The 14792-nt window shown below is 45.2% G+C and overlaps 1 protein-coding gene across 1 annotated transcript in view; it reads left to right on the top strand.

Annotated features, from left to right (window-relative positions):
* Positions 1-1187: 1187 nt before the first annotated feature.
* The window catches only part of NUDT3 (nudix hydrolase 3), a 117191-nt gene continuing 103586 nt past the window's right edge, over positions 1188-14792 (top strand). Inside the window, exon 1 of the mRNA XM_039465817.2 lies at positions 1188-1605. Coding sequence (XP_039321751.1) covers positions 1507-1605 — 99 coding nt within the window. The 5' untranslated portion in view covers positions 1188-1506. The remainder of the gene's footprint in view (positions 1606-14792) is intronic.

Raw genomic sequence — 14792 nt, 5'->3', positions numbered from 1 at the left:
AAACCAAAAGGTTAATAAGCAAGTCACAGACATATCCTGCACAGGATTTTTCGTATGTTTAGGGCATCTGCATGGCATAAGGTTAGTTCTGGGCTGCTAAGAACATTCACAAGTCATATATCAGTTTTCCTTTCTGGAGAGCTTCTATCTTTTCCTGGAGAAGCTGTTTGACATCCACAACACACACTCCTCATTTATTGCCAGAAACGACGTTTTATGATTAACATTATGTGTGTACACACACACACATACACACACACACACACACGCGTGTGCGCCTTCCTTTCTGTCCCTTGTTCACCTTAAGAGGCAGCAGGCCGGACACGGTGGCTCACGCCTCTAATCCCAGCACTTTGGGAGGCTGAGGGGGGCAGATCACGAGGTCAGGAGTTCTAGACCAGCCTGACCAACACGGTGAAACCCGGTCTCTACTAAAAATACAAAAATTTGCCAGACGTTGTGGCACGAGCCTGTAATCCCAGCTACTCAAGAGGCTGAGGCAAGGGAATCCCTTGAACCCAGGAGGCGGAGGTTGCAGTGAGCCAAGATTGAGCCACTGCACTCCAGACTGGGTGAGACTCCGTCTCCAAAAAAAAAAAAAAAAAAAAAAAGGAAGCATTTGGTTTTAGCATCAATAAAGGATTGCAGGATAAATATTGTTCTTTGTAATGGACGACATGCACCAACTCGTAAGACATCCAGAGGTTCAGGCTATCAACGCAAAGTGCACGCGCCTCCCACGCCCTGTTTCCGTGCAGTCCCAAATCCCAGGTGTCTCAGGCTGCAACTTCCGTTGCGTTTAACTGCATCCTACTTTCTCTTCCAGACATTCTCCCTCATCCCCTTCGACACCGACCCAGGGCCCATGGGAGGGTGGCATGACCTTGCTTCATCCCCGGCCGCGAAGACGCGGCGTGACCTTGGCTAAGTCCCCACTTCCCCATCCGCTAACTGGCGAGGCTGGACCGGAGGGTCTCCGCCCGGCCGCTAGGCGTCTTGCGCGGGTACCCCTATCTCCCTGGGCTGCCTCCGCGCGTCCCACCAGTCCTACGTCTACGCTGCAGGCGTAGTAGCCGCCTGGAGACTTGCGGCCCTCTCTTTTCAGACGCTGGTTTCCGCCGCGCAGACTGGGTGGGCGCGATTCCCGAACGCGGCCTGCGCTGCGAGCGCGCGGCCGTCCCGCAGGCCGGTGCGGCCTTACGCCGCTGACGCAGCGCGCTCAAGATGGCGGCGCAGTCGTCGTCGGGGGTGGCGGCGGCAGAGGGGGCGGCGGCCCTGGCGGCAGCGGAGACGACAGCCGTGACGGTGGCAGCGGCGGCGCGGGATCTGGGCCGAGGGGAATGAGGCGGCCGCGGCGGGCCAGCGGCGGAGCCGTGTAGCGGAGAAGCTCCCCCTCCCTGCTTTCCTTGGCCGAGCCGGGGGCGCGCGCGTGCGCGGCCGTCCGGAGCGGGCTCCCCACCCCTCGACTCCCGCGACCCGCACCGCACCCCCACCCGGGCCCGGAGGATGATGAAGCTCAAGTCGAACCAGACCCGCACCTACGACGGCGACGGCTACAAGAAGCGGGCCGCATGCCTGTGTTTCCGCAGCGAGAGCGAAGAGGAGGTGAGGCGCCGGGCTGGACGGGCGGGGGTCGCCGGGTCTCCGGCCGCTTCGGGTGAAGGCGCGGGGGGCGCGGCCGCGGGAGGAGGGTGTGCCCCAGCTGCTCGGTTCGGGGAGAATGAAGTTCCGACTGAATTTCCTGAGGCAAAAAACGGCGGAGAAGAAAAAAGGACGGTGGGGCGGGGGGGTGTGGGGGGGAAGCGGATCTGAGCGCGGCCGCACAGGACACGCCGGGCGGAGGGGGTGGCCGGCCTGTGGCCGGAGCGCTTCGGTTTGGCCGCCGGTCACCGGGGAGAGCGGCCGCGGGAGCAGGCAGTGGGCTGGGAAGAGTGCAGCTTTCGGTCCAGGCCAACGGCTTTGATCCAGGAAGGGCCGCTCCGCGCTTGTCAGCCAGGCACATGTGTGCGGAGGCTGGTGTGCACGAGGCGCGGGCTGGCCTTTGTGGCGGAGAAAGAGTGCACTTCATTGGCAGGTTTGGGGTTTGCTGAGGGATTATGTGTCTCTGAGCCCAAAGCCGAGGGGTGGGGGTGGGGGTGTCAGGAAGATTTAGGGCGTTGTGCATAAGCCACAGCCAGCTGTTTATTTTACAGTGTTCTGGGTAGCCCTTATGGTTACTGAGAAGAAAAGACATTTAATTTGATCATCTTTGTGTGCTGAAAATGTTCCATATTAATTGGGAAGACCAAAAGCGGTATTTAAATTTTTTTTTTCCCTGATGTTCCTTCACTGCCTTGCGGGAAGACCTTTAGGATTAAATGAGCTAGAAAAATAAAAATGTTTTAGAATCAGTTTCTTTTCATAATACATAGGGTACTTTAAAAAAAAAAAAAAATCTCGGCTTCCCAAAGCCGTTTCTGTGGTGATGAAGGGAATTCAGAGAAGCACATGTTTTGTAAATCCACAAAGAATAGCTGCTTTGGACATTCGTAAGATGCCTGTGGGAATGCATTTCTCTGTGTGCATGGTGGTAAAATGGCAGTTAAACTGGAAACAATGAAGGACAGTGGAATTCAGCTTGTTATATTCCGGCATTCAGCTGTGGGTTATGGAGGCAGGGCCGCAGTATAGTGCATCGTGTCGAAATGGGGAAAGGAACTTGACCCATTAGTTATGAAAAGAAGCTGTGGCGAAAGAGAGGATTGCCATGCTGTCCAGAGGTACTTAGGAGGAAGTGGGAGTTCGAATTATTGCCTGAAGAAGATACAGTGAATTGTGCCGTTAAGGAATCCCATGTGTGCTCCCTTTCAGCAAAACAACAAAAGGAGATTTGGAAATGTATGCTTTGTATACTACCATACATTGTAAAAGTGCCCGGCGGGGCAAGGTGGCTCACGCCTGTAATCCCAGCACTTCGGGAGGCTGAGGCAGTCAGATCATCTGAGGTCAGGATTTCGAAACCAGCCTGGCCAACATGGTGAGACTTTGTCTCTACTGAAAATCCAAAACAGTGGGCAGGGCCTGGTGGCTCATGCCTTTAATCTCACCTACTTGGGAGGCTGAGGCAGGAGAATTCACTGAAACCTGGGAGGTGGAGGCTGCAATGAACCAAGATCCTGCCACTGCATTCCAGCCTGGGAGACAGAGCAAGACTCTTGTCTCAAAAAAAAAAAAAAAAGGATCCCCAAAACAGCTGAAACAGATGCATTGTAATAGCTAAGCGGGGCCATGTTGTAAATTATGTACTGCTTTGGAATACGTATTTGAGTAAAGTTAAGTTATTGGTGGTGCTTACCGCTCCAGAGGCTTTATTCTCTTCGTTATCATATTATGGGAAATCAGATGGTATCACAGGCTTTTAAGTGAAAACGATAATAGCATGTTTTACTGCTAGTATGCCTAAATCTGTGAGCACCCCAATTATGGTGTATAATTTAGTTGTATGAATGATGCAAGACTATTTGTTTTTAAAAAATCGCACTACACTGGGCGCAGTGGCTCACACCTGTTATCCTCGCACTTTGGGAGACCAAGATGGTGAGGCCAAGAGTTCAAGACCAACCTGGCCAACATAGAGACCCCCATCTCTAAATTAAAATAATAATAATAATAAATCATACTAGAAATAGGAAACATATTTTTGGAAAATTGAAAGCCCTTTATAGATCATAAGCAAACTAACAAAGGCTTAATTTTCTGTTTTCTGTTAAATGTTTTATTATGCACTGACATTAGCAACATTAATGTTGAAAGTGTAATTACTTGTCTGTTTAGGCTGTCCCACGGCCTCTTACAAGTCAGACGAGGCATAGGACTTGCCTTCTAGGAGAGCTTACTGTTTTTTTTTTTTTTTTTGAGACGGAGTTTTGCTCTTGTTACCCAGGCTGGAGTGCAATAGCGCCATCTTGGCTCACCACAACCTCCGCCTCCTGGGTTCAAGCAATTCTCCTGCCTCAGCCTCCTGAGTAGCTGGGATTACAGGCACCCGCCACCATGCCCAGCTAATTTTTTTTTTTTTTTTTTTTTTTGTTTGAGACGGAGTTTCGCTCTTGTTACCCAGGCTGGAGTGCAATGGCGCGATCTCGGCTCACCGCAACCTCCGCCTCCTGGGTTCAGGCAATTCTCCTGCCTCAGCCTCCTGAGTAGCTGGGATTATAGGCACGCACCACCATGCCCAGCTAATTTTTTTTTGTATTTTTTTTTTTTTTTTTTTTGAGACAGAGTTTCGCTCTTGTTACCCAGGCTGGAGTGCAATGGCACGATCTCGGCTCACCGCAACCTCCGCCTCCTGGGTTCAGGCAATTCTCCTGCCTCAGCCTCCCGAGTAGCTGGGATTATAGGCATGTGCCACCATGCCCAGCTAATTTTTTGTATTTTTTTTAGTAGAGACGGGGTTTCACTATGTTGACCGGGATGGTCTCGATCTCTTGACCTCGTGATCCACCCGCCTCGGCCTCCCAAAGTGCTGGGATTACAGGCTTGAGCCACCGCGCCCGGCCTTTTTTTGTATTTTTAGTAGAGACGGGGTTTCACCATGTTGACCAGGTTGGTCTCGATCTCTCGACCTCGTGATCCACCCGCCTCGGCCTCCCAAAGTGCTGGGATTACAGGCTTGAGCCACCGTTCCCGGCCTGGTTTGTTTGTTTTTTTGAGTCAGTCTTGCATCTGAGTCACAGCACCAAGAAAAAAAATTTAATGAAAATAAAAAAGAGTCTTGCTATGTCACCCACACTGGAGTGCAGTGGCCTAATCTCGGCTCACTGCAACCCCGACCACCCAGGTTCAAGCGATTCTAGGAGCTTAAATTTTTATTTTTAAATTTTTAAAATTAATTAATTAATTAATTAATTAATTAATTTTTGAGACAGAGGCTCACTCTTTTGCGCAGACTGGAGTGCAGTGGTGCCATCCTGGCTCACTGCAACTTCCACCTCCTGGGTTCAAGCAGTTCTCCTGCCTCAGCCTCCTGAGTAGCTGGGATTGCAGGTATCCGCCACAATTCCTGGCTAATTTTTGTATTTTTTAGTAGAGATGGGGTTTCGCCATGTTAGCCAGGCTGATCTTGAAGTCCTGACCTCAGGTGATTCACCTGCCTGGGCCTCCAAAATGCTGGGAGTACAGGCATGAGCCACAGTTCCTGGCCTTTATTTATTTATTTTTTGAGACAGGGTCTCACTCTGTCACCAGGTTGGAGTGCAGTGGTGTGATCACAGCTCACTGCAGCCTCAGCCTCCTGTGCTCAAACGATCCTCCCATCTCAGCCTCCCGCGTAGCTGGGACTACATGCATGAGCCACCACACTTCGTTGATTTTTAAAATTTATGTCGAGACAGGGTGTATTAGTCCATTTTCACACTGTTATAAAGAAATGCCTGAGACTCAGTAATTTATAAAGAAGGGTTTAATTGACTCAGTTCTACATGGCTGGGGAAGCCTCAGGAAGCTTACAGTCATGACAGAAGGCAAAGGGGAAGTAAGAACCTTCTTCATAAGGCAGCAGAAGAGAGAGGAGCAAAGGAGGAACTTCCACTTACAAAACCATCAGATTGGCCGGGCGCGGTGGCTTATGCCTGTAATCCCAGCACTTTGGGAGGCCGAGGCAGGTGGATCACAAGGTCAGGAGTTCGAGACCAGCCTAGCCAAGATGTTGAAACCCTGTCTCTACTAAAAATACAAAAATTAGCTGGGTGCGGTGGCACGCACCTGTAATCCCAGCTACTCAGGAGGCTGAGGCAGGACAATCCCTTGAACCTGGGAGGCAGAGGTTGCAGTGAGCCGAGATCGTGCCATTGCACTCCAGCCTGGATGACAGAGCGAGACTCCATCTCAAAACAAAACAAAACCAAAACCATGGGATTTTGTGAGAACTCATTATCATGAGAACAGCATGGGGGAAACTGCCCCCATGATCCAATTACCTCCTTCACTCAACACATGGGAGGGATTACAGGTCCCAACCTCAACAGGTGGGGATTACAAATCAAGATGAGATTTGGGTAGGGATACAGAGCCATACCATATCACAGGGTCTCCCTGTGTTGCCCAGGCTAGTGTCAGACTCCTGGGCTCGAGAGATCCTCCCACTTCAACCTCCCAGAGTGCTGGGATTATAGGCAAGAGCCACTTTGCCAGGCCAGGAGCTTAAAATTTTAAACGGTTAAAATGAAGTTTCTTTAATGGATTGAAACATTGAGTTTCCTTTATTGAATGTCTTTGAACACTGGTTAATGAGCAGAGGAATCATGCAGAGCTTTAACTGACAGATTCAGTGGGTGATACAGCTAAAGCCTGGGTAGAACAAGAAAATTAATATGTCCATTTTAGACTTGTTCAGTTTAACAAGCATGTATTAAAAACAACAAAAGCATGTATTAAAGAGCCTACTATGGCTGCAGCACTGTGTCATGGGGAATCTAAAGATTATCATCCCTCCCTGCTCACAGAGTTGAGTAGTTTTAGATGAGATTCCTTAATTTGGAGGGACTTTGGGCAACAGAATAATCTCTAGGGTGCTTTTCAACTCTCAGATTATATAATTGTGTTGGAAGGGAAGTAATTTGTTAGTTCCAGGAGAACTTTTATGTTCTCAATAGACATGCCAGAAGCATTAGCTGCTACACATTGTGGGAATGTAAAATTCAAACCAAATAGGGCATTCAACCCAATTAAAAAAATTTTTTTTGGGCCAGGGTTGGTGGCTCACGCCTGTAATCCCAGCACTTTGGGAACCTGAGGCAGGTGGATCATGAGGTCAGGAGTTCAAGACCAGTCTGGGCAACATAGTGAAACCCATCTCTACTAAAAATACAAAAAAATTAGCCAGGCATGGTAATGTGTCCCTGTAATCCCAGCTATTCAGAAGGCTCAGGCAGGAGAATCTCATGAACCTGGGAGGTGGAGGCTGCAGTAAGCTGAGATCATGCCATTGCGCTTCAGCCTGGGCAATGGTGCGAGACTCTGTCTCAAAAAGAAATTTTTTTTTAATGGACACTCTTGGCTTTAATCAAGATAGAATCATTTACAGAATATTATTAGCATTAATACAGTAGTAATACAAATATAAATGGGACCTTGATTTTTTTTTTTTTTTTTTTTTTTTTTTGAGACAGAGTTTCGCTTTTGTTACCCAGGCTGGAGTGCAATGGCGTGATCTCGGCTCACCGCAACCTCCACCTCCTGGGTTCAGGCAATTCTCCTGCGTCAGTCTCCTGAGTAGCTGGGATTACAGGCACGCACCACCATGCCCAGCTAATTTTTTTGTATTTTTAGTAGAGACAGGGTTTCACCATGTTGGCCAGGATGGTCTCGATCTTTTGACCTCGTGATCTACCCGCCTCGGCCTCCCAAAGTGCTGGGATTACAGGCGTGAGCCACCGCGCCCGGTCCGGGGACCTTGATTTATAAATTTCAGCAATGTCAAGAAGCATACATGCAATGTGAAGAAAAAGAGATGAAAATACAGCCGTGTGTCACTTAACACTGGGGATACGTACTCAGAAATGCATTGTTGGGTGATTTTGTTGTTGTGTCAGCATCATAGAATGTACTCAGGCAGCAAAAAAAAAAAAAAAAAAAAAAGAATGTACTCAGGCAGACCTGGCTGGTATAGCCTGCTGCACATGTAGGCTCAGTGGGATAGCCTGTTGTTTCTAAGCTGCAAAACTGTATAGCATGTGACTATACTGAATAAATAGGCATTTGTAACACAGTAGTATTTGTGTATCTAAACATATCGAAACAAGCAATATACAGGAAAAATACGGTACAAAAAATAAAAATCGTTTACCAGTTACTATATGGAGCTTACATGACTGGAAGTTGCTCTGGGTGAGTCAGTGAGTGAGCAGTGAATAAATGTGAAGGCCTAGGACATTATTGTGCTCTACTGTGGACTTCATAAACACTGGACAACTTAGGTTACACTAAATCAAAACATTATTTTTCTTCAATAATAAGTTAACCTTAGCTTACTGTAATTTTTTTACTTTATAAACTTTTTTTTTCTTTTTCTTTTTTTTTTAAGATGGGGTTTCACCATGTTGGTCAGGCTGATCTTGAACTCTCGACCTTTGGTGATCCGCCCGCCTTGGCCTCCAAAGTGCTTGGATTACAGGCGTGAGCCACCACACCTGGCCTACTTTATAAACTTTTACATTTTTTTTTTTTAACTTTCTGACTCTTGTAATAATACTTAGCTTAAAACACATTGTATAGCTGTATAAAAATATTTTATCTTTTTTTCCTGTCATACTTAAATCACTTTTAAAAGAGAGAGAGAGAGAGAGAGAGAGAGAGAGAGAGAGAGAGAGAGAGAGACACGAGATCTTGCTCTGTTACACAGGCTGGTCTTAAACTCCTGGGTTCAAGTGATTCTTCCACTTGAGCCTCCCAGACAGTTAGGACAGCTGGTGTGTGCCACCCTTCCTGGCTGTTTTCTTTGTTATATCTTTATTCTAGAAAATTTATTTTAAAATGTCATGTTTTATTACATTATTTATTTGTTTTACTTTTTGTTCCTCTGCTTACCCATATTTTAAAGCTTTTTCTTTGGTTGAAAACAAAGACACAAACACACATTAACCTAGGCCTACACAGGGTAAGGATCATCATTATTACTATCACTGTCTTTTACCTCCGAATCTTTTCCCACTGGTAGGTCTTCAGGAGAATAATACGCATGGAGCTGTCATCTCCTATGATAACAGTTTCTTCTTCTGAGGCTGTTTTACATTTAACTTTATTTCCTTTTTGTATTTTTGAGATGGAGTTTTTCACTCTTGTTGCCCAGGCTGGAGTGCAATGGCACAGTCTCAGCTCACTGCAACCTCCGCCTCCCCGGTTGAAGGAATTCTCTTGCCTTAGCCTCTTGAGTAGCTGGGATTACAGGCGTGCACTACCACGCCAGACTGATTTTATATTTTTAGTAGAGACAGGGTTTCTCCATGTTGGTCAGGCTGGTCCCAAACTCTCGATCTCAGGTGATCCACCTGCTTCAGCCTCCCACAGTACTGGGATTACAGGCGTGAGTCACAGTACCCGGCCACAATTAACTTTGTTTTTAAAAATAAGTAGAAAGAGTCTGGGCAGGGTGGCTCATGCCTGTAATCCCAGCATTTTGGGAGGCCAAGGCGGGCCGATCACCTGAGGTCAGCAGTTCATGACCAGCCTGGCCGATATGGTTAAACCTCATCTCTACTAAAAATGTAAAATTAGTCTGGCATGGTGGTGCATGCCTGTAATCCCAGCTACTCGGGAGGCTGATGCAGGAGAAACGCTTGAACCCACGAGGCGGAGGTTGCAGTGAGCTGAGATTGTGCCACTGCACGCCTGTCTGGGCGACAGAGTGAGATTCCATCTCAAAACACAAATAAATAAAAAAGTAGAAAGAATACACTCTAACATTACAATAAAAAGTACAGTAAATACGTAAACTTATCATTTACTATCAGGTATTATGTACTGTACATAATTGTATGTGCTGGACTTTTTTTTGTTTTGTTTTGAGACAGGATCTTACTCTTGCCCAGGCTGGGGTACAGTGGTGTGATCAGGGCTTAAGCAGCCTTGATCTGCTGGGCTCAAGTGATTTTCCCACCTCAACCTCATAAGTATCTAGGACTCCAGGCAGGCGCCACCATGCTTGGCTGATTTTGTGTTTTTGTGGGTTTTTTTTGTAGATACAGGGTTTTGGCATGTTGCCCAGGCTGGTCTTGAACTCCTGGACTAAAGCAGTCTGCCTCCCCCGCAGATTTGTAATCCCAAAGTGCTGGGATTACAGGCATGAGCCACGGTGCTCATCTGTGCTAGACTTGTATATGACCGGCAGCACAGTAGGTTTGATTGTGTTGTGCTGTGACACCATAGCTGCAATAGGATAGGACTTTCTCAGCTCCATTATAATCTCTTGGGACCACTCTTATATATGTGGTCTGTAGTTGACTGAAATGTTATGTGGTACATGACTATATAAGAAGGTTAATAGATCATGAATAGCTAAACCTTCTATTATTCTAGGTTTTTTTTTTCTTCCAGCCCCAGAAAACTTTTATAGACCAGCAATGAGAGGCTGAAATTCTTATCCAGCCTCCCAAGTAGGATGTCTTAACATAGCAAGTTTATTGAACACTCATTGAGTGCCAAGTTTTATGATACAGTTATAAAGGAAACAGACATGCAGGGAACATATAGTCTAATGGGAGATACGGAAGAACAAACTCCCAGCGACATGATGAAAATGATTCTCTTTTTTCTTTCTGGCTTTTTTTCCTGTTGATAAACAAAAATTAACAGAAAAATATCTCCCACTTAACAAGTTCTCCTGATTGTTGTTGCTATGCTAATAAAATCTTTAAATTGGGTATTTGTGGTAGATAACAATTATTACAGTACTTTGAACCTGATATACAGTGGAGAGCCTCTTAACCAACCACCACTTTAACCAGCTTGGTACACTGAATGTTTGGCTATTACTCAGCAGGCTGCTGGGTCTGGTGTACCCCAACCAGGTAGCCTCCCAGCTGCTGACTTGAATCCTTACAGTTAGTTACCTTTATTCCTGTATCTGTTGATGTTCATTGTACTTCTTATTGTAATTGTGCAACTTAATTAACCGGTGAAATTTGAGTTCAAAAAAGAACAAGGCTGGGTATGGTGGCTCATGCCTGTAATCCCAGTACCTTGGGAGACCAAGGCACAGGCGGATCATGTGAGCCCAGGAGTTCAAGACCAACCTAAGCAACATGATGAAACCTTGTCTTTACTAAAAATACAAAATTAGCCAGGCACAGTGCCATGTACCTGTAGTCCCAGCTACTCTGGAGACTGAGGCACAAGAATCGCCTGAACCTGGGAGGCAGGGTTGCAGTGACCCAAGATCATGCCATTCCAGCCTAGGTGACAGAATGAGGATCTGTCTTTAAAGAAAAAAAAAAAAAAAAAAAAAAAAGAAATTACTGCTCACTTTATATGGACAAGCAAACTGGAGAAGATTGGAGAGGGGATCTTAAAAGTCTAGAAGGACTCTGTACATAGGTTACTTCATGAATTTTTTTTTTTTTTTTTTTTTTTTGAGACGGAGTTTCGCTCTTGTTACCCAGGCTGGAGTGCAATGGTGCGATCTCGGCTCACCGCAACCTCTGCCTCCTGGGTTGAAGCAATTCTCCTGCCTCAGCCTCCTGAGTAGCTGGGATTACAGGCACGCACCACCATGCCCAGCTAATTTTTTTGTATCTTTAGTAGAGACAGGGTTTCACCATGTTGACCAGGATGGGCTCTATCTCTTGACCTCGTGATCCACCTGCCTCGGCCTCCCAAAGTGCTGGGATTACAGGCTTGAGCCACCGCGCCCGGCCCATGAATGTTTTTAGGTTTTTGTTCTTTATAGAAAGTAGGACTGGAAAACATAGGTCATTCATAATGGGTGTGGCATATGAGAGAAGATAACTTACAATTCAACAATAGACTCATACTCAAAACAAGATATTGGCCCTACAAAGATTAGCAAATAAATATATGTTTATATACATAGAAAAGATTTATTTGATAATAAATAATACATATACATATTATTATTTACACACTATAGGTGTGTGCCACTGTACCCTGCTAATAATATATTTTTTATATTTTGTAGAGATAAGGTCTTATTTTGTTGGCCCAGACTGGTCTGGCTCAGGGGATCCTCCCTACTTGGCCTCCCAAAGTGTTGGGGATTACAGGCATGAGCCATCACATCTGACGTGTTTGATTATTTAATATTTTCATTTGCTTCCTCCTTGCAAATATATAATTAATATAATTAAATATTAATTATATATTTTACATAATATAATATATAAAGAGAGTGTGTGTGTGTGTGTGTGTGTGTGTGTAAATATATATGTGCTAATCTTTGTTCATAGGACCAAGATCTTGTTTTGAAGGATTTTTTTTTTTTTTGGAGGCAGGGTCTTGCTCTGTCACCCAGGCTGGAATGCAGTGGTGTGATCTCAGGTCACTGCAGCTTCCACCTTCCTGGCTCAAGTGATCCTCCCACCTCAGCCTCCCAAGTAGATGGAAATACAGGTGCATGCCATCATGCCCAGCGAATTGTGTCTCTGTGTGTGTGTGTGTGTGTTGTGTGCGTGTGTGTGTGTGTGTGTGTGTGTGTGTGTGTAGATGGGGTCTTTGTTACTCAGGCTGATCTTGAACTCCTGAGCTCAAGCGATCCTCCAGCCTCAGCCTCCCAAAGGGCTGGGATTACAGGCGTGAGCCACCACTCCCGGCCTACATTTATATTTTTAGATTGACTGAATCCTTTGCTTAATACTTTATCATAAACTGTATAGAAGACTGTAACTTCTTGAGTAAGATTTTATTCTAAATTGGGTAATATGACATTCCTCTGCCTTACTGTTCAACTTTGGCCCTCCTAAAGTACTCCCAGTGAGATTATCCCCGTTCCCCAAATCTTTCCTTTTTTAGAGCCTCTGTGAGGAGAAGTGAGAGACAGGGTAGACTCTTAGAAAGGCCAAATGGCCCCTCTTCATTTCTACACCATCAGGGTGTGTGCTTTACTCCATTTCTCGCCATGTCTTCTCACAGGACTTTCAGGATTGAGTGATTCCTGGCCAAGAAACAAAAGCAAAATTGTTTCATTCCCCAGTGGATTCAGATGAAAACTGGTAGTAAAATCAGGTACAACTCCAAAAGGAGACATTGGAGAAGAACCAAGCTGGGTTTCTAAGAAATGACACGTGAGATGGCACACATATTTATGTTTCTGAAGGTCACAGTTGTTACCAAATCAAGCTGAAAATGTCACCCCTATCTGGAGAATTTTGAACAGTTTCCTCTCTGGATTTGTTATGAACGTGTTGGTTGGCTGGGTTCGGTAATAAATATGTGAGACCTTTCATTTCCAAAAAAAAAAAGTAAAAGGCCAAAGGATACAGAACATACATCAAATGACATCACAGTGCCTAGGAAAGTTAAAGCTGCTCCTTATGGGTCTGTTACTATCCAGGGAGAAAAATGACTACCAGTAGGATTGTGTGAGTTCGATTTCCCTGTGCCTTAAAGCTGTTTTAATAAAGAAAGGGTGAAGCTTTTCCTAAGGCGTTAGGTTTGTTTGTTGAACTTTTCTACTAGAAGCCCTATATCTCTTGGCAAGGGGGAGCTTCTTCACATTTCCTCAGATCCTTGAGCTCACCAGGTTGGATGGAGAGATGATTGACATTGGAAATTCTCAGTGGACAGACACTGGTAGCCTGTCTATAAAATGCCCCAGAGGAGCAGATGGAAGGACGTCTCTGAAGACTGTACTTTCCAATAGGCTCTAGAGAAGGGCGTAAGACATAGGTAGCAATGCCAGCAGCGATAACCATGACAAAGGGCTTCCAGTAGATCCCAAGATGGTTGGGGAGTCCTTTTGTAACACAACTTGGTCACTGTTCAGTATTGCATTGCTCTAAGATCATGATGGGTGCATTGGACTAGACATTTCTGCTCCTCATTTCTCAAAATCGTTCCTGGAAGCTTTTTTCCCCTGCTTCTCATTTTGTGTGCCTAATACCAGTTAGTCATTTCTTCCATTACATTCTTCTTTGCCTCCTTCCCAAGGTGTGAATTCTGGTGTGAATTCATATTGCAGTCTCCATTCTTTTAACTCCTTGCTCCCATCCTACTTCTTTGCTTCTGCTTTAATTCTCATTTCTCAATAAAAATAGTGCTGCACATCTAGTGTGTGCTGCGTGTGAAGCAATCTCTATCTTTCTTCATAGCCTAGTACAAAGAGGAAGGGCCCTTGTTCAGGAATATAATTGTTTATTCATTTCTTCAGCGCACATTTTTAGAGTGTCTGTGTAAGACCTTGGGAATACATGGATAGTTAAGACTGTTCAGCACTTTGGGAGGCCTAGGTGGGAGGATCACTTGAGCCGGAGATGTGTAGGATGAGGTGAACCATGTTTGCATCTCTGCACTCCAGCCTGGGTAACAAAGTGAGACCATAGTTCCAGAAAAAAAAAGAAAACAGAACATAAAAAAGAAATGATTTCTTAAATAGACTTTCTTTGTATACAGTTAGTTGATCTCTTTGTTCATAAAACAGTGAAGTCCTTTTAAAGAACTGCTTAGAAAATCTTTTCTTTGTCTTGGTTATTTACCATATTTCTGATGTGTTTTATAAGAGCAGTCTAGCAATGATGAATGTAAATGGATATGAACTTGACATAATGCTTATGCTTTTCTTAAAAGGAGGAAGGATAGTGATTTTTTTTTCCTTTTTTTTTTTTGAGACAGCGTCTTGCTCTGTTACCCAGGCTGGAGTGCAGTGACGCTATCATGCCTCACTGTAGCCTTGACCTCCTAAGATCAAGTGATCCTCCTTCCGCAGCCTCCCTAGTAGCTAGGATTACAGGCATGCACCACCATGCCTGGATAATTTATTTAGAGTAGAGGCATAGCAAAATAAATTTATTTATTTATTTTGCTATGTTGCTCAGGCTGGTCTCAAACTCCAGGGCTTAAGCAACAGCCTTCCTGCCTTGGCCTTCCGAAGTACTGGGATTACAGTTGTGAGCCACTATACCTAACCATGATTTTTCTTTGAATATTTAGGAATCCTAATAAAATATACATTAAGAGAAGTTATGCCAAAAAAAAAAAAAAAACCAAAAAACAAGTTACATTGTGCTCATAGTTGGAAATTTATTTGTTTGTTGAGAGGGTCTGGCTCTGCCACTAAGGCTGGAGTGTAGTGGCATGATCATAGC

The sequence above is a fragment of the Saimiri boliviensis genome, chromosome 4 (assembly GCF_048565385.1).
Source record: "Saimiri boliviensis isolate mSaiBol1 chromosome 4, mSaiBol1.pri, whole genome shotgun sequence".
Lineage (NCBI taxonomy): Eukaryota > Metazoa > Chordata > Mammalia > Primates > Cebidae > Saimiri > Saimiri boliviensis.
This window is presented reverse-complemented; position numbering and strand designations above follow the sequence as displayed.